Source organism: Somniosus microcephalus, chromosome 8 (genome assembly GCF_052327205.1).
Source record: "Somniosus microcephalus isolate GS21.2 chromosome 8, FLI_Smic_1.0, whole genome shotgun sequence".
NCBI classification, from domain to species: Eukaryota; Metazoa; Chordata; class Chondrichthyes; order Squaliformes; family Somniosidae; genus Somniosus; species Somniosus microcephalus.
The window spans coordinates 202637745-202657662 of NC_140994.1; the positions used below are offsets into that span (position 1 = coordinate 202637745).

General features: G+C 40.2%; 1 protein-coding gene across 4 annotated transcripts in view; it reads right to left on the bottom strand.

Moving 5' to 3' along the window:
• Positions 1 to 19918, bottom strand: part of smad5 (SMAD family member 5) — a 79630-nt gene that overhangs the window by 41008 nt on the left and 18704 nt on the right. For all 4 annotated transcript variants that reach the window (XM_085995600.1, XM_085995601.1, XM_085995599.1 and 1 more), the window contains exon 2: positions 2189 to 2839. In XM_085995600.1, coding sequence (XP_085851726.1) covers positions 2189 to 2588 — 400 coding nt within the window. In that variant the 5' untranslated portion in view covers positions 2589 to 2839. The remainder of the gene's footprint in view (positions 1 to 2188; positions 2840 to 19918) is intronic.

A 19918-nucleotide genomic window follows, 5' to 3' on the forward strand; every position in this document is an offset into this window, starting at 1 on the left:
AGGTGCTAACACAAGGTCATAGCGTACTAACTTGCCTCACGTACTTTCTAACAGGGATTTGAGTGTTCCTGCAGAAAGCTCACACCTTTGCGCAGCAAGCTTGTTACACAACCACACTTCAAAAGGTGTCCTTAAGCGTACAATCTTTTTCCCAGTTATCCAAACGACTTGGCTCTTTCTGAAGGAGGTGGCACTTCACCGTGTAGAGATTTTCTGTATATGGAAGACCCACTATCCCATCAAGTTATATGTTTTAAAGTAGCTGTATCCTCTCCGTAAAGTAAAAGATGTGTTATGATCAAAACATGATGTAATTTCAAAATTGTACGACTGTTATTTCAATAGCTATAAACTGTCCTTCACCAGATGTCAAGTCATGGTTCTAATTGATCCAATGGAGAAAAATATTTTCTAACAATTCCCTAAAGCCTGATCACATGGATGATGCTGGATGGAGATTCAGTCTAATTGGGTTTCACTAAAGATCAACAGTTTAGTCAGGTTGGTTGGTGGCTGCTTAGCAGGTAAGTTAAAGACCATCCGAACAAGACAGGTTGAAAGGTATTGTCCCTTCAAACGCAGGTGGTAGCAATTCACATTGGACTACAGTTTCATGGTGTCGGTAGCTCAATGACCCAGTGACCTACCACCTTATGTCTGAGCCTAGATAGTGACTACTTTCATGCACACATCATAGCTAACCAAACTCTATCCACACTAGACATCCAAACATGCATATTATTGCAACAGGGATCAGGAGAATACACATAGACTGAAGTACATATTCTTCTCCCCTCTCAACCTAGGTATAATGATGCAAACTGTAGTGTCCTATTACTGCTCCAGAAGAGATCAACTCTCAATACAAACTAGAGATTGAAATTGAAACCTTCCTATGTGGCTCGATACTGTATGAAATGGGGCATTTACACAATGCGCTATCAAGTATCTTTTAACATTTTGGTTAAAAACAATTTTTTTTAATTTTTTTTTACCAATGCTAACATTTCCCTAAAGCTCAGTGCTGTATCACTCATACAAGTAGCATCATTTCACAACTGCAGCGTGAAAGTTCATTACTAACATGCTGTTGCAATACAGAATATACAGAAAAATCAATAATGAAATAATCTAAAGCGACTTTTCCACCATCCTAAAGGCAGTGTCTTATACTTTGGAAAAGCTCCACAGGCACTAGCAGCCCTCCAGTATCTCCCTTAAACGGCTATTCTTCACCTATGAACAAAAACCAGAAGCACCAGCCAGTTCTCAGATTTTGGGAAGCATCACAGGCAAGCACAATCATATCTCAGCTGATGTTCAGAAACATGCACTTTCCCCACAGGTGTCACTAGATAATACTCAAAAAAGGAGCCGTAGTCATTATTCTGCACCCCAAAACCTACTTCCCCCAAGAACAGTAACAGTGCCCTAGCTGAAATCAGCTAATTCGGCACAGATCAGGGATCAAACACAAGACTGTACTGATCTGCATGATCCACAGCCACATCATATTATGCATTTTCCCAATGGAGCTTCATGAAAGCGTAAAGGTTCTCCATTTATATGCAAAATGTCAAACAATATTCATGTGAAAATAATTCAGTTCTGTATGCAACTGTTGATGTGTAACAGCAAACACATGTTCTGCAGTTGCCAAGTTTGCGTGTGAGATATATACATATACACAGGAAAATATACCCCTGAAAGTGTAAATCAATTTTACAAATAATGCAGTAATATGAAAAATTGAATATTTAATACAGAAACAAATCCCACTTACATGGCAGAAATTATGCATTTGCTTACTTTTCCAAGGATCTTACCAAGTGAATCAGACTTGGTTCTTATTCTTGAGATTTCTATAATTTTAAGATGTCTATTCAATGTGCAGTAAGACGACTTGGGATAAACAGAATGGAGAAAAATAAAACCACACCCTTTTTTTTTATTTTTTTTAAACGAGCATCATTAACAACACTGGACCTTTCCATTTTTCTTTGATTTTTGAGCACTTTTTAAAAAAAAGTCAGATCAAAGTAAATGATAAAAATGACCATCTAGGCTACATCTTCATTCCACTGCAAATTAACAATGTTATTTCACTTCCAGCCCAACAATACAACAAACTCAAACTTAAATTAACCAAAAAGCATCAGAAATTATGTGGTATATTTTAAGTACATACCAGGACTTTCCACTCGCTTATAATGATAAGGATTGATGCAAACTTCCTTCTGTTTTGATCCAAATGGAAATTCACAAATGTCTAATGGCTTCAGCTCATGGTGACTTTGAAGATCTGGCCAGCGCCACACACGGCAGTAAATAACATGAGGCAGGCCTTTCCTGTGCGATACCTGAAGTCGTCCATCTAAAGAACGTGGGATGGTAACACATTTGCTGGGCTGACCTGGGCTGCTTAATGCCTTCTCCAAATCCTCCATGGCTCCCTTTTTCTTCTTCAACTTTTTTACAAGAGCATCAACGGCTTTCTCTGCCCACTTCTCTTCTTCATCCCCTTGCTTCCAGCCCAACAGGCGTTTTACAGCTGGGCTGGTAAATGAGAACAAGCTTGCCATCGTCATTATGAAAAAATGAATGGTACAAACACAAGCACGCAGGAGTTTGTTTCTGAAGCAAGTTCAGCAGCTGCAAGCAGCAATGAACTGATTCAAAAGATGACAGCTTTTGTTTTAGCAAAAAGAAACTTCAAACCTATGAAGTTGAATGAGCAAGTATTCCTTTTTGAACTGTCACAATTGTCTGATCAGCTTACAAAATTAAAATCTGGGCATCTCAGTCTTGGGCTCCTGACTGCTTCCTCAGACAACAGCACCTGGAAATAAAAAAAATCCATCTGTAAGAATTTGTCAAATGGCAAAAAAATGTACAGCTAAACAAAAACAATGATCAATTACACTTTATTCCAGATACTAAGCAATACTTTCAGCAACCATCTGCAAGCAGCCAAATATTATAAAATTAAGCAACATTTCCCAAAATAAGACTTCAGAGAAGCAGATGCAGCTGGGCTCAGCAAGTCTCCTTTGTTTCAGGGCCTATAAAACAGGCTTTGAAGTGCGATTTTGCACTGAGTGCGGTTTCAACAGAGTGCTGCGAGTTGGGTGGGTCGGAGTTAGGTGAGGAGTGGAAGGAGGAGCTCCCTTGCTTCGTCTTTGTTTTTCCTAACTTTTCACACTGTAGGAAGAGGCTGGTGTCGGGAGCAGCAGGAGAGTACAGTGAGTATTTAAACTTACTTTCGCAGGCTTTTCTTCCAAAGGCCGGTCAATCCCGCAGACCGGTGGCAGTGTTCCAGAGCCACGCCACGATTCAAAAAGTGACACGGGCAAGAGGAAGCAGCTGATTGGGTGAGTACAGCCAGGTGAGTATTTATACTACTCTATAGTTTGACAGTTAGGGTTAATAGTTTATGAAGTATAGAAGGTCTTATTTGTGGTTATGGTTTCTAAGGTCTCTGTTGTGTAGCGGGGAGTGTTAGTAAACAAGGGCCCTTGAGTATATCATTTAATTGTAGTGTAATTAGTGGCATTGATTTGATTTAATTTAAATTAATTAAAGGATAAGTCATGGCAGCACAGCTCCGCCCCGTGGCATGCTCCTCCTGCACTATGTGGGAAATCAGGGACACTTCTTGTGTCCCTGACGACCATGTGTGCAGGAAGTGTATCCAGCTGCAGCTACTGGCAGACCGCACTGCGGCGCTGGAGCTGCGGATCGATACATACTGGAACATTCGCGAGGCTGAGGATGTCGTGGATAGCACGTTTAATCAGCTGGTCACACCACAGGTAAAGGCTGCACAGGCAGAAGGGAATGGGTGACCTCCAGGCAGAGTAGTAGGCCCAGGCAGGTAGTGCAGGGGTCCCGTGGCCATCCCCCTCTCAAACAGATATACCACTTTAGATATTGTTGAGGGAGATGGCTTATCGGAGGAAGGCAGCAGCAGCCAACTTCCTGGCACCATGGGTGGCTCTGCTGCACAGGACGGGAGGAAAAAGAGCGGGAGAGCTATAGTGATAGGGGATTCTATTGTAAGGGGAATAGATAAGCATTTCTGTGCCCGCAAACGAGACTCAGGATGGTATGTTGCCTCCCTGGTGCAAGGGTCAAGGATGTCTCGGAGCGGCTGCAGGGCATTCTGAAGGGGAGGGTGAACAGCCAGTTGTCGTGGTGCATATAGGTACCAAAGATATAGGTAAAAAGCAGGATGAGGTCCTAAAAGCTGAATATAGGGAGTTAGGAGGTAAATAAAAAAATAGGGCCTCAAAAGGTAGTAATCTCAGGATTGCTACCAGTGCCACATGCTAGTCAGAGTAGAAACAGAAGGATATTTCAGATGAATACGTGGCTAGAGGAATGGTGCAAGGGGGAGGGATTCAAATTCCTGGGACATTGGAACCGGTTCTGGGGGAGGTGGAACCAGTACAAACTAGACGGTTTGCACCGAGGCAGGACCGGGACCGATGTCCCAGGGGGAGTGTTTGCTAGTGCTGTTGGAAAGGGTTTCAACTAAAATGGCAGGGGGTTGGGAACCTGTGCAGGGAGACAGAGGAAAGGGAAGCAAGGATAGAAGCAAAAGACAGGAAAGAGAAAAGCAAAAGTGGCAGTCAGAGAAATCAAGGGTGTAAATCAAACATGGCCACAGTAAATGATAATTCTAAAAGGTCTAAGAGTGTTAAAAAAAAACAAGCCTAACAGCATTGTGTCTTAATGCGAGGAGCATTCGTAATAAGGTGGATGAATTAGTTGCACAAATCGATGTAAACGGATATGATATAATTGGGATTACGAAGACATGGCTCCAGGGTGACAAAGGCTGGGAATTCAACATCCAGGAGTATTCAATATTCAGGAAAGACAGACAAAAAGGAAAAGGAGGTGGGGGGTAGCATTGCTGGTTAAAGAGGCGATTAACACAATAGTAAGGAAGGATATTAGCTCTGATGATGTGGAATCTGTATGGGTAGAGCTGAGAAATACCATGGGGCAGAAAACATTAGTGGGAGTTGTATACAGACCCCCAAACAGTAATGCTGAGGTTGGGGATGGCATCAAACTGGAAATTAGAGAAGTGTGCAATAAGGGCACAGCAGTTATCATGGGTGACTTTAATCTACATATAGATTGGGCTACCCAAATTAGTAACAATACTGTGGAGGAGGAATTCCGAGAGTGTATACGGGATGGTTTCCTGGACCAATATGTCAAGGAACCAACTAGAGATCAGGCCGTCTTATACTGGGTATTATGTAATGAGAAAGGATTAATTAGCAATCTTGTTGTGCAAGGCCCCTTGGGGCAGTGTTATCATAATATGATAGAATTCTTCATTAAGATGGAGAGTGAAGTATTGACTCAGAGACTAGGGTCCTGAATTTAAATAAAGAAAACTACAATGGTATGAGGCACGAGTTGGCTAGGATGGATTGGGGAACGTTACTTAAAGGGTTGACGGTGGATAGGCAATGGCAAACATTTAAAGATTGCATGGATGAACTACAGAATTTGTTCATCCCTGTTTGGCATTAAAATTTAAAAAAAAGGTGGCTCAACCGTGGCTAACAAGGGAAATTAGGGATAGCATAAGATCCAAGGAGAGGACATATAAATTGGCCAGAAAAAGCAGCAAACTTGAGGATTGGGAGCAGTTTAGGATTCAGCAAAGGAGGACAAAGGGATTAATTAAGAGGGGGGAAATAGAGTATGAGAGTAAGCTTGCAGGGAACATAAAAACTGACTATAAAAGCTTCTATAGATATGTGAAGAGGAAAAGATTGGTAAAGTCAAGCGTAGGTCCCTTGCAGTCAGAATAAGGGGAATTTATAATGGGGAACAAATAAATGGCTGACCAATTAAATACATACTTTGGTACCGTCTTCACAAAGGTCACAAATAACCTCCCAGAGATGTCAGGGAATATAGGGTCTAATGAGAGGGAGGAACTGAATGAAATCAGTATTTGAGGGAAATGGGGTTAGGAAAATTGACGGGATTGAAGGCCGATAAATACCCAGGGCCTGATAATCTACATCCTAGGGTACTTAAGGAAGTGGCCCTAGAAATAGTAGAGGCATTGCTGGTCATCTTCCAAAATTCTATAGACTCTGGCACAGTTCCCATGGATTGGAGGGTAACTAATGTAACCCCACTATTCAAAAAAGGTGGTAGAGAGAAAACAGGCAATTATAGACCAGTAAGTGCGACATCAGTAGTGGGGGAAATGCTAGAGTCCATTATAAAAGATGCAATAGCAGAGCACTTGGAAAACAGTGACAGGATCGGACAAAGTCAACATTGATTTACAAAAGGTAAATCGCGCTCGACTAATCTACTGGAATTTTTTGAGGATGTAACTGGTAGAATAGATAAGGAAGAACCAGTGGATGTGGTGTATTTGGGCTTTCAGAAGGCTTTCGATAAGGTCCCGCATAAGAGATTAGCGTGCAAAGTTAAAGCACATGGGATTGGGGGTAAGGTACTGACTTGGATAGAGAACTGGTTGGCAGACAGGAAGCAAAGAGTTGGCATAAACGGGTCTTTTTCCAAGTGGCAGGCAGTGGCTAGTGGGGTACCGCAGGGATCGGTGCTAGGACCCGTTATTCACAATATATTAATGATCTAGACGAGCGAACTAGATGTAATATCTCCAAGTTTACCGATGGCACAAAGCTGGGTGGGCGTGTGTGCTTTGAGGAGGATGCAGAGAAACTCCAGTATGATTTGGACAGGTTGGGTGATTGGGCAGATGCATGGCAGATGCAGTATAATGTGGATAAATGAGAGGTTATCCACTTTGGTGGCAAAAACAGGAAGGCAGATTATCTGAACGGCAATAGATTGGGAGAAGGGGAAGTGCAACGAGACCTGGGTGTCCTTGTGCACCAGTCGCTGAAGGTAAGCATGCAGGTGCAGCAGGCGGTTAAGAAGGCAAATAGTATGTTGGCCTTCATAGCGAGAGGGTTTGAGTACAAGAGCAAGGCTGTCTTGCTGCTGTTGTATAAGGCCTTGGTGAGACCACACCTTGAGTATTGTGTGCAGTTTTGTTTGCCTTATCTGAGGAAGGATGTTCTTGCCATGGAGGGAGTTCAGCGAAGATTCACCAGACTGATACCTGGGATGGCAGGAATGACGTATGAGGAGAGATTGGGTCGACTGGGCTTATATTCACTAGAGTTTAGAAGAATGAGAGGAGATCTCATTGAAACTAATAAAATTCTAACAGGACTAGACAGATTAGATGCAGGAAGGATGTTCCCGATGGCGGGGAGTCCAGAACCAGGGGTCACAGTCGAAGGATAAGGGGAAAGCCATTTAGGACTGAGATGAGGCAGCATTTCTTCACCCAGAGAGTGGTGAACCTGTGGAATTCTCTACCACAGAAGGCCATTGAGGCCAATTCATTAAATATATTCAAGGAGTTAGATATATTTCTTAAGGCTAAAGGGATCAAGAGATATGGGGAGAAAGCAGGGACAGGGTACTGAATTTGGATGATCAGCCATGATCTCATTAAATGGCGGAACAGGCTCGAGGGGCCGAATGGCCTACTCCTGCTCCCAGGTTTCAGATGGCCACATGGAAAGCCATCCATTTCAGAGTTTTGATTACCTCATGTTCAAAGTGAAGACCGTCTTGCAAGTTTGGGATTCTGCCCAAATTTAGTCTGCTATAACATTGCTTGGTAGATCAAAAGGAGAAAGAAAATGAACACAAATCTATCCAATGATCAAGGATGAATAAAGCTGTTTTTTGTTGCAGATTTAAAAACCTGGAATTTTTCTGGGGAATTTCAGGTTCTATTTTAGGGAGGCAAAAACCAGTAGAAAAATCAGGGAGAAAATTGGACCTCGAAAAACCAAGAGACAATTGTTGAAAAAAAAAATCCAATTTATTTGGACCATCACTAAAACTCAAAATAAACAAATAGCTTAAAAAGTTTTATTGATGTAGGATGTAAAATATCTGAGTAGACTCATTGACCAAAGACAATCGTCCGAGCTATCGTAGTGGTATAAGTGGTATTTCTTTCTAATCTATTCTTTAATATTCCATAAGTATTGATTTGTGCCCTTCACCCAAGTTACCCTATCTAAAAAAAATTGTTCTGTGCTAACTATGACCTCATGATAGTTTGGTTTTCTTTCAAAAAGATTTCTAAAAGTTCCACTCATTTTAAAATAAAGTGAAATAAATGCTCCATGAAATGTTTCCCCATCAACATTTGGGTTATTTCCCAAGTTATTACACACTATTATGTTGCAGATCCCTTAATAACTCAGTTCTGTGCTGCAGGGAAATTATTAGAAAATACCATAATAAGGTACGAGACTATTGTCATGAATCTTACCATTCATGTAGAAATGACTCGAGATAACACTGGGCGGCCAGCTGGTGGCGCCATCCAAGTAAAGTATAAATACTCGGGCGTGGGCCCAGCTTGCTCAGGACATTTTTGTAACCAGGAACTAGTGATGTAACGAGAACTCATGGTTGTGAAACAGTTGATTAAAGCCTTGTTTTATACTCAAACCAAGTGCTTGGTAGTTTTCTTACGTCAACTATCTTAAAACATCAACAGACAGATACCGATGATATATAGTCTACATGCACTTTACACAACAAAATGATTGAGATCCTTCCCAAAAAAATACAAATTTCTACTTCAGTGACATCATCACCCATATGCCTGCAACTTATGAAGGGATCTCAAATTCACATTTTATTTTAAAATGAAAAATCCACCACCATCCAAACTCTCCGTCAGCGAGCACTCAGCCTTCCTAGCTGGATGACGAGAATACCTTAAAATTATTCCTTAAAAAAAACACTGACCCCAATCTGTCCAGCCTTCAGTAGCCCCGGCCTCAACCAACTTGTTGTAACAAACTCTGCAGCCCATCTCCTGCAGTGGCTGCAATGCGATTCCAGGGCGACTTAAAACATTTTTTTTTGAGCAATTGGGATCCTGTGCCAGCTGCAATCTCTCAAAAGCGTGACACCTGACTCCAAAGAAGTGCTATCTAGGAGACACGAGAAGGCAGCAACAATAGCGAAAGAAAAAAATTAAAAAACTAAATGAAACAGAAAAACAACGGTGATGGGTGGGGGCGGGGGAGGTGCAAAATAGAGACAGTAGAGTGAAACTGGAATTTTTTTTTTTTTTTTTTAAATGATGTGTCAATAAAGAAAGAGAGATTATGGTAGCTAAAGAACACAAGCCAGCAAATTCTAAAAAAAATAACTTCAGGAAAACATTTACATTATTATAGGATTGTCACTGCTTGGAGCAACATTACTTTTTAAATATAAAAGCTACCTGCAGTTCCTTAGAATTTAGAATTTTTGTTTTTAAGCAAAGTTGGTTTAGAAACAGAATGACATCTTCCACTGTCATTCACTGAGCAGGTTTAACCGGTCACTAAAACCAGCCCAATGAACGTGCATTGCATGATTTGTTGGGAGTCATATAGCTTTACAACTATAACTGTATTCTTTAAATAACTGATGCTCCTCTTTACTCCCTACCACATACAACAGCATACATGAGCAATATAAATTCTGAACTCATAAGCCCTCCTTTTATTAGTTTGGATTTTAATTGACATTATAGTTTTAGACCCAAATTTTATTTTAGAAACTTTACAACACTTTGTGCTCTGAACAACAGATTTTCAAGAAACAATACTCCGGTACATCTACAGGCCACTATTTTAAGGGAGGGTGTTATGGTGATAAGACGGAAGCAATGTGCCGTGCCACTGTGTTGATAAGCAATGGTAAAATCTGATCCAGATTCCCTTGTATAAGCAAGTACGAACAATTAAAAGCTGGCAGAAGGCACATATGGAACTTGGCAAGAGGATGTCTGCTGCAAAGATGTTTCCTTTGTTGTTGCAGGGGCTGACAAACAACATTGTTTCCACTGAAAATTACTCATGAATTTATGTCCTTACCTTTTACAGAACTACTGAACAGCTTAAAAAAGGCAGCAAGCTGTGATAATGTTCCCACGTCAGCTGTGTCACTTGATCTAGAAACATGACTATAAATATCACAAGCTCACTATATTGTTTTTAAGATTTCATGCTGTCTTATAAACAACGTCCTCAATATCAAAAACCACACACAACTATTTTACAATACCTATGTAAACCTGGAATCTAGATCATGCTGGAATTCAGTTAAACATCATTTCCTTCCTAAACTCCCTCCACCTACAGAGTTAATCAGAAAGAGACATGAAAGGGAACAAGCCTTTAAACGCCCTCGGGATGTTCAAAAGCAGATGACAGCCAATTCATTACTTTGATTTGTGGCCACGGTTATGAAGTAGGCAATTTACAAACAGCAAGGTTCCACAAATGGCGGAGATAAATGACCAGTGGTGGGAAGGTTCATGGGAACCCTTACTCAAAAGATATAACAGAAAAACATTTAGAAACTGAAAATATAATACAGAATAGTCAGCATGAATGTCAATGGGGAAGGTCACGCTTGACCAACCTTATTGAATTCTTTGAAGTAACAGAAAGGGTAGACCAGGGTAATGTAGTAGACGTAATGTATTTGGATTTTCAAAAGGCCTTCGATAAGGTACCGCATAGTAGACTCATGACAAAGGTCAGAACATGTGGAGTCAAGGGACAAGTAGCAGAATGGATAGCAAGCTGGCTACGAAACAGAAAACAGGGGTTAAAGGTAGTTGCTCAGACCAGTACAAGGTGGGAAGAGGTGTCCCACAAGGATCGGTGCTTGGACTACAGCTGTTCACCATTTACATAAACGATTTGTACTTGGAAATTGGAAGTACAATTTAAAAATTTGCGAACACTAAATTAAGGGGTACAGTTAATACGGAGGACAACTGTGACAAAACACAGGAAGATGATAATAAACTTGCAGAATGGCAATGAACTTCAATAAGTGTGAGCTGCTACATTTTGGAAGGAAGAATAAGGAGGCCACATACTCCTTGGAAAATAAGTATCTAAATGGGGTAGAAGAGCAGAGGGATCTGGGGGTACAGAAACACAAATCACTAAGTAGCAACGCAAAATAGTAAGGCCATCAAAAATCAAAATGCATTGGGGTTAATTTCTAGAGGGATAGAATTGAAAAGCAGAAGTTATGTTAAACTTGTATAGAACCTTGGTTGGACCACACGTGCAGTGAACAGTTCTTGTCTCCATGTTATAAAAAAGGATATAGAGGCACTAGAGAAGGTGCAAATAAATTTACTAGGATGATGCCGGAACCGAGAGGTTATACCTATCAGGAAAGATTGAACCGGCTGCGGCTCTTTTCTCTAGAAGAGAAGGCTGAGGGGTGACTCGATAGAGGTCTTATACAATTATGAAATGATTTGATAGGGTAGGGAAGATGTTTTCACTTGCGGGGGAGACCAGAACTATGGCCATAAATATAAGACAGTCACTCATAAATTCAATAGGATTTTAGGAGAAACTTCTTTACCCAGAGAGTGGTTAGAGTGTGGAACTCGCTACCACAAGGAGTAGTTGAGGAGACTAGCATAGATGCATTCAAGGGGACGCTAGATAAACACACGAGGGAGAAAGGAATAGAAGGATATGTTGACGGGGGTAGACGAAGAAGTGTGGGAAGAGGCTCCTGTGGAGCATAAACACCGGCATGGACCTGTTGGGCCGAATGGCCTGTTTGTGCTGTAACTACTATGTAATCTGTTTTTGGTGGTGCTGATTGAGGGATCCATGTTGGCCAGGACACCAGAAAATTCTCCTGGTCTATTTCAAACAGTACTGTGGGAACTTTTGTGTCCATGCGAGTAGACAAACATGGCCTCAGTGTAACATCTCTGACAGGAGTGTGCTAAAGTATCAACATAGATTATGTACTCAACTCGAAGAGGGGCTTTCTGACTCAGAGGCAAGACTGACCCTTGTATTCAAAAGAAGTGTATCTGTACACTTATAGTGCATTCATACTACAAGTTTAGCATCAGTGCAAAACAGTTTCTTTTTTTTTTTAAAGACACTCCCTGACCAGTCACCATTTCACCTCCATTTACAGACGCTCCCTGACCAATCCCCATTTCTCCTTCATTTACAGATGCTCCCTGACCAATCACCATTTCTCCTCCATTTACAGAGGTTCTGCACTAATGCTAAACTTGGGAGTGTAAACCAGACACAAAATGAACTCCAAAGCGAAGTAAAGTGAGAGTGAGACTATCATCCCTAAGGGCCCCAATGTTGGATTCAGGCTGCATTCGGAGCACAATGGCTGCAGTTGTAGCATAAATGCATCCTTACTCAGTCCTGTCAATCTTAAACTTTACACTTCAAAACTACTCATCAAAGGCAGTCTAGGAACGTGAGAATTTACTCTTCAGAAATGTGAAGGAACAAAGCGTCTCTTTTCAGGATGTCCCTGGAGCAGACATACCACTGCAAAATTATACACAATGTTTTTCACCCAGACTGTCTGCATTGTGAATCACAATACATCAGATCAGCAGACAGACAAATAAACTGCCCTCTAATAATTAGTACTCTAATGTGATCACGGTAAACAGGTAACTTTAGACAAATCATCTAAAATAAAGGTCCTAAAATTACCATCTTCAAGTATCTAGAAATTATATGCCCCCTCCTCCCTTTAATAAAATTAGTGGTTGGCCTCCTAGCCAAAGTAAAGTAAAAAGCTCAGCAATGTTCTCAAAAGTCCAATGAGGAAAAAAAAAAATCACAACTCTATAATTTGAGAAAATGTTGAAATGTGACATAACTAGAATTATGCTCAGAAGTTTGTAGAGAGATTTTCAAAAGATTATTTCAGTACTAGAGCATCGGACGACAAACAGAAATGAATGTGTTCTCGTTGTGCTCTGGTTCGAGGTTTTTATTTTTGCACCTAACTATGCTTACTGATGGCAAGTATTCCAAAACAAAATACAAACTTGGCAAAATCATCGCTATTAATTCAGTTTCTCTCACTCATCCTTCGTATCTGCTTTTGTCACGCTTTTTTTTCCTGCCGTCTACCTCTTACCCCTTTAATTACATCTTTCACATTCACTTTGTTCCTTCCCTTATTTCCTCTATTTACTTTCCTTTTTTCTATTCCCCTTTATTACCTGAAATGAGATGGACCCGTTATCCTGCACCAGCAGAGGTTTCCTAAGTTGGCAACAAGTCAGAAGTCAGGTAGGGTGCTATAATCTGGTCCATACCGTACATGGGAAATACATGCCACAGGTTGTAAATGCCCGCTGTCGTTGTTTATAAGTGGAACCAAAGACTTGGGGAACTTGAAGGAAGAAGTATCTTTTAATTTTCAAAAACAAATTGCACGTTTGGAGATGATGAATTTAGTCAGATATTTATTTTGTTTCAGGTCTGTGACCCGAGCCATTCTTGAAGACATGGTTTATGGGGATGGTTCAGTGCAATTGTGCTCATTTATTTTCCTGAAGACACCATACAGTTCTACCATCATATGCACCTGTTCCCCAGTAAGCTACAGGCAATTGCAACATCTCTATCATCACCTCAGCTAAGTTAGGACAGATCAGAGATGGAATGGTGAGAAAGGCCAGAAGAGTGTGAACTTCAGCTGCAGCAATTCAGCTGGACAGAAGCTTTTTTTTTTCTATAAATAATGCTTGTGTAATATGAGTAAATGGTATTTGATTCTTGCAATAGTTTGGTGCTGGTGGGAGTTCAGGCTCACGCTACCTACATTTTTATGTTAGACAAGCTGCAAAGGGATGGAAGCACAGGGAACAGTCATGATGTGCATGCAGTGTGATATGTGGGCCATAATGGATCTTCAGTGTATCTGCAGGGAGCACATTTGCACTAAGTGTCAGAATATTGAATTGCTAAAGCAGAGGATCTCTATGTTCAAGGGCAAATTGATCTCCTCTGCAGCATAGAAACACAAAAACATTCTGCCCCTCGAGCATGTTCCGCCATACAATTAGATCATGGCGGATCTGTAGCTCAACTCCAGCAAAAGATTAAGTTAACCTTATCAACCCATACTAGCCTACAGCAGGACCTGGATAAGATCCAGACTTGGTGACAAGTGGCAGGTAACATTTGTATCACGTAAATCCCAAATAATAACCAAAGAGAAAGCGCAGTCACCTTCCCCTGAACATTAACGGTACCAACATCAACATCTTACAGGTCACTACTGACCAGAAGCTTAACTGGACCAGCCATATTAACACTGTGGTTACTAAAGCCTTATAGGTGTTTGAAATTAGAATCTCTCTCAGGTTTACACAATTAGCATTGACTTTTTTTTGTCAACACAGGTGAAGATCATTAGCTTCAAAATTCAACTGGTGTTCTTTTTGAACACTGAAGTAACATTAAATGAAGACTCTCTGACCCCCATCCCAGTCTAGCTCCCCACTCCCCTCAGCTTAAATGCACTGTTTAAAAGTTCACAGAATGCAAATCAAAAGCTGTAACGTGTATAATTGCAACACTCATTTCTTTCTTTCCCACAGTCTTTTAAAAAAAAAATATATATATTTTACCTCAGTAAAGCTTTTAAAATTTTTCCTCTTCTACAAAATAGTTTGAGAATGGCTACATGACAAAAAATACTTAGAACGAAGAAAATATCCCATCAGAGTTCCCAGAACAGTACTGATGCATGCTGAGAAATGAAGTACACTGCACGTGCTCATCCACACAATCCAAATTCAGCTCACACATTTACACCTCTATGCAAAAATTTAACACCCTAGCCCTGGTTCAGAGGGGCTGAGGCCTTCTAGTTAAAACTTTAAGTATTAAAGGACAATGAATAAACTTGATAATCATATTTGTGACACTTGAAAAAAAATTTAAACCCTTATTTTAGACATTAGAAATTTCAGTTACGGAGGAAAAAGGGCAGATAAAATAAATTCAGAAAGTGATTTATGGCAAGATTGCAGTGATTAGTTTATATAGACAAAGCCCATTATAAATGTGGACATAGGTATTTATAATGGGATAAAGTTGACAAAAACACAGCAACAGGAAGTGAAATTATCGAGAGGATGTGCACAGACATAAGATTTTTAAATAAATATAGACAGATTCTTGACAGCAAGAATAGATACTGACAGAGCATTCCGCAACTTTGTTTATAAGCCCCTACCTGGCAAGTACTGTATTAGACTAAAAAGGAAAACTGGCCACCTTAAACTGCATTCCCAGTGTTGTAGCCCACCAGTACAACATGCAGTGATGCTGGTGGCGCATTCTGGAAGGCCGCTACTTGATTAAGTCTCTTCACTCAGAAAAGGCTCAATACACAGCGGAATCGCAGGAATCCAGAGCTCAAGTCCAGCTTCAGAAAAAGTAATAAAGGGAATCTTGTTGCAAGCATGGCCAACATGCAGTGGCTAATTTTATAGGTAAACTTACTGTACCACCACCAACCCCCCTCCCCCCACCCCGACTTTCCCCTCCAAAAATAGGTTTTGATCATTACAATTGTTACTTATATAGCTATATTTATACACACAGTCAAGAAAAAAGGTGGCAGTGAAAACATATAAGCAGCAGTTTGATAGGATGCAGCTTCAACTACTGAAGTGGTTGTCTTTTGTAGAATCTGTATTGATCTATATTTTAGTGAATCAATATGCTTAAGTTGCTTACTTTAGCTAAGAGTAAAGTGTTGACACATCTGCAATGGACAGATTTAATGTGCTGCCCACCGATTTAATGCTTTAAACTATATATGCATGACTTTAAATTATGTATAGATTGAAATTAAAGGACAGACTTACCAAAAGTTCTTTCCCCAATTTTATGAAGATCACAAGGCTGGTGGATCTTACTGGGGAGCTAAATCAGCAAGCTAAAATGCACTAAGAGTGAGAATCTGCTTTAGCCTCTGCAGCAATATGGAAATAGACTTGCTTGGTCAATTGCAATATCTTAGGTGAACTGAACAGCAGTTCACATTTTTATATTGCAGTTGAACACTGAATTTTATTTCATTACTATGTTAGGTCCCTAACCATTAAATATCGTGTAAATAAAATTGAAGTTAGTGAGTTCAATATTACTCACCACTTCAACACAAAAGACAGCTCCATAGACAGGGAAACAGAGCATATGTAAATATAGAAGAAACAAGTATAATTACCACATAAACTAAAGGGACGACTTAGTTCAAAGACAAGCAAAGAAAGTTTAACAAAATTGCTGCTCCTCAAAGCTTTGTACTTCACAATACTACCAAAGCAACCAAAACAAGTAATATGCACATATATAAAATACAAATATATACATTCAATTTCATATTTTGTACATGAACATAGCAACAATTTATTAATATATTAAGAGTATTATTCAGATGCATGGTTTAAAATTATGGCCACAACTGTAAATGACAAGATGTGCTGCTCAATAAAGTGAAAAATATACATGGCAAAACAGAACAATGTTGTACATAAATAAAGCATGCATACATGCACGATGCATTTTAACAGATGACAACCTGAAATTAAATATCAAGGCATTCTACCTACAAACAGTAATACCAGTTGCCATTAGAAGAAATGTATTCAAGCCATGACAATACCATTACTATTAAACTGCCATATCATCTAGACCTGCTATTTTAAACATGACATTTGAAGTCAATGTGGATGTATTTGGCCCATATTAATAATCTACTTTTGAATGCATCGAAATGTAACAACTATTTGAAAAGATGGTCAAGCAGTAAAACAATACAAGGCATTTTAACCAAAACTGGCAGTGAAAATTTCTCTGGCAAAAGAACAAAGATTTTCTTCATGGACAAGGAAGTATTTTTGTTATAATTTGTTTTAGTTACTTCATAATCCTCCCTTTTACAATAACACAGTTAGAGCAGCTCTGCCTCTCTGCCATGTCTTCCAAGCACATGAATTATTCAGCCATCTTACGACAATATGATCAGACTTTCTGAATCATAATAACGGGAAACAAAGTTTCATTTTCCAACAGTCAAGTCCTTTGCTGCAAAATCAATACAAGATTTCCATAGGTCAGAAAATGCTGTAATTTTTGCTTTTACTATGACCTCCAGGGAGATCATATTTGGAGAATGAGTGCATTATTTATAAAGGTTAAATTATGTCTCCATTTGGGCTTTTAGTATGTGCTACATGGAGATTTCAACATCGCTAGATCACCAAAATATACAGGAAATTCTTTGGTATCCGGCACCGGCGTGTTGCCGGTTGATTCAAAATTCCAGATGACGGAGAGGGTTATCTACCGAGGCTATTTTTAACAAACAAAAATTTAAAAAATCAAGAAATGTGTAGTATACAGTAATTGGCGGATCGGAAGAGATTACCGGCAGCGCGGGAGAGTCAGACTCCGGTTATTAATGTGTTCAGACTTCCGACAGCGCCAAGAAGCGGAGTAGTGGCAGTTGGGAGAACTACCCCCACTGACTAACTCGGCCACCGCAGGAGACTCGGACTCGGCAACATTTCCGGTTATTGAGGAGTTGTTTTCGGAGTATGAATTTTGCCGGTTAATAGAGAATTCTGGATATTTAGGTGCCGTTTAAACTAGAGTTTCCTGTATATTTTATTTTGTTCACGTTCTACTGGAGGGAAAGAAAAATTTATCAGTATCGTTACGCTGTTTACATATTCTCTGCACATATTTAAGGTCAGTCAACACAAAAAAGCTTCAATAAATGCTTTAAAGATTACCACCTTTTTATACGCTGCTCAATAGTGCATCCCCAGTTTGAATTATTTCATTCTTGCTCACAAAAGTAATTTCTGAAGCTTCCCCCATATAGTTCACTAAACTGTATTGAGAATGGCTGTACTTTGCCCTTCATACACTCTGCCACTGAATGGTGTAACAGATTTGTATCTACAATTTTCCACACAGCAAGTTTCTACTATCGCACAGAAAATAAAAAAAGGCAAATCTTGCAGAAGTGTTGTACAGTTAAATTTGAATGATGTATGCAAAAGCCTGGAGATGCTGGTCATCTAGGCCAAGGAATGGTGTACATTAGGTGATCTAAAAAGAGGGAAAAAAGTCCAGTTAACTTTTTTTTAAAGAAAGAAAGATGGTGGTGGTGTGGCAGGAAGGAGTCATCAGTGTAGAGATACAGTGACAGCCGTAAAATACAAAACTCCAATCTAAAACTGCAAAGACAACTATCAATTACTACAAGAAATCCATACTGAAATTTGCCACAAGACATTAGGGTATCTTTAGATACTGCGGAGTGTGGCTATGACATCATGCAATCAGTGCTCTGGAGGAGAAAAATTGCCTCTCACATTGTGCACCAGACAACGAAAACAATTTCAAAGGTGTGTGAGGTCAAGATTTGTACCACTTACAGGAAACTGACGGGACCGGCGTGTTGCCGGTTGATTAAAAATTCCGGATGACGGAGAGGGTTATCTACTGAGGCTATTTTTAACAAACAAAAATTTTAAAAATCAAGAAATGTGCAGTATACAGTAATTGGGTACTCACTACAGAATGCTGTGTTAAATAGATGGTGGAAGATGTTTGATTAAGTACAGTACTGCCAGTTGAGGGTAATCCATAACTCTTTAATCGGAAGAGACTACCGGCAGCGCGGAAGAGTCAGACTCCTGTTATTGAGCTGTTTGGACTTCCGACAGCGCCAAGAAGCAGAGTAATGGCAGTTTGGAGAACTACCCCGCTGACTAACTCGGCCACCGCGGGAGACTTGGCAACATTGCCGGTTACTGAGGTGTTGTTTTCGGAGTGAGAATTTTGCCGGTTAATAGAGAATTCTGGATATTTTAGGTGCCGTTTAAACGAGAGTTTCCTGTAGTTACTTTCAAGGATAAGTTAACAATGGCTATTTTAGGTTAGTTAGTGAGGTGTTTAACATGATTTCAATATTTTTATAAGGCACGTGAAAGCGAAGTTGCAAACTGAAACAGTTAGCAGGACTGAGAAAGATGGGTTATTCGGTCTTGATACTGATGTTCCATTTATTTTTTAAACATAATAACAATGCACAATGCGGAGTCATAGTTGAGATTCAGCACGTGAGTGTTTAAACTGTACTGTATCCATGTATGGGAAAACAAAAGCTTGATTAACATAACATGTCACACCTTGATGAGCTCTAAGGCTCCCAACCCCTTCAATTTGAAGTTTACACCCATGTTTCTCACTCTTTTGGTAGGCTCCCCACTCAGTGGTATTTCAGCAAATTTTCTTTAAAATTGCAATGGAGGTTAATGGGAACAATTTCAGAGACATATGGTATTATCAAGGATAGAACAGGGTGGCTTCAAATTTGCTTACATTGAACTGTAGGAAGTTACTGTTCATCCAGGATTTGATGTCAGATAGGCAGTTGAATAATATGGCAGCAGCTCTGGATCTATCAGTGGTGGTGGAAAGAGTTGGATGTCATCCAAAGAACAAACTTGCATTTCTACAGCATCTTACCAAATCCTCAGGGGGATGGCCCCATGTACTTTACAGCCAATGGATTACTTTAGAAGTGCAATCACTTGTTATGCAGGCAAACTCCCTACCCATCTTTGAATAGTACCATGGGATATTTTACATTCATCCGAGGTAGCAAACACCCCCTCAGTTTAATATCTCATCTGAAATATGGTACTTCCAAAAATGCAACACTTCCTCGGTACTACACTTAAAGTGTCAGCTCATATTATGGCCTAGAAATTGGGTATAGCCCCGCTTGAGGCATTAGAACTGGCGCTGCGCAAAATTTATAGCCAGACGAAACTTATCGCTGCCTGGCGAGATATTGGGTTGCATCGCCCCCAAAGGGGATTGAGGCGCGAACTCAGACGTTGCACGGGGCTCCTAAGGCGCAAAAGTTCAGGCGCTACCCAATATCGGCGCGGACGGGCGCA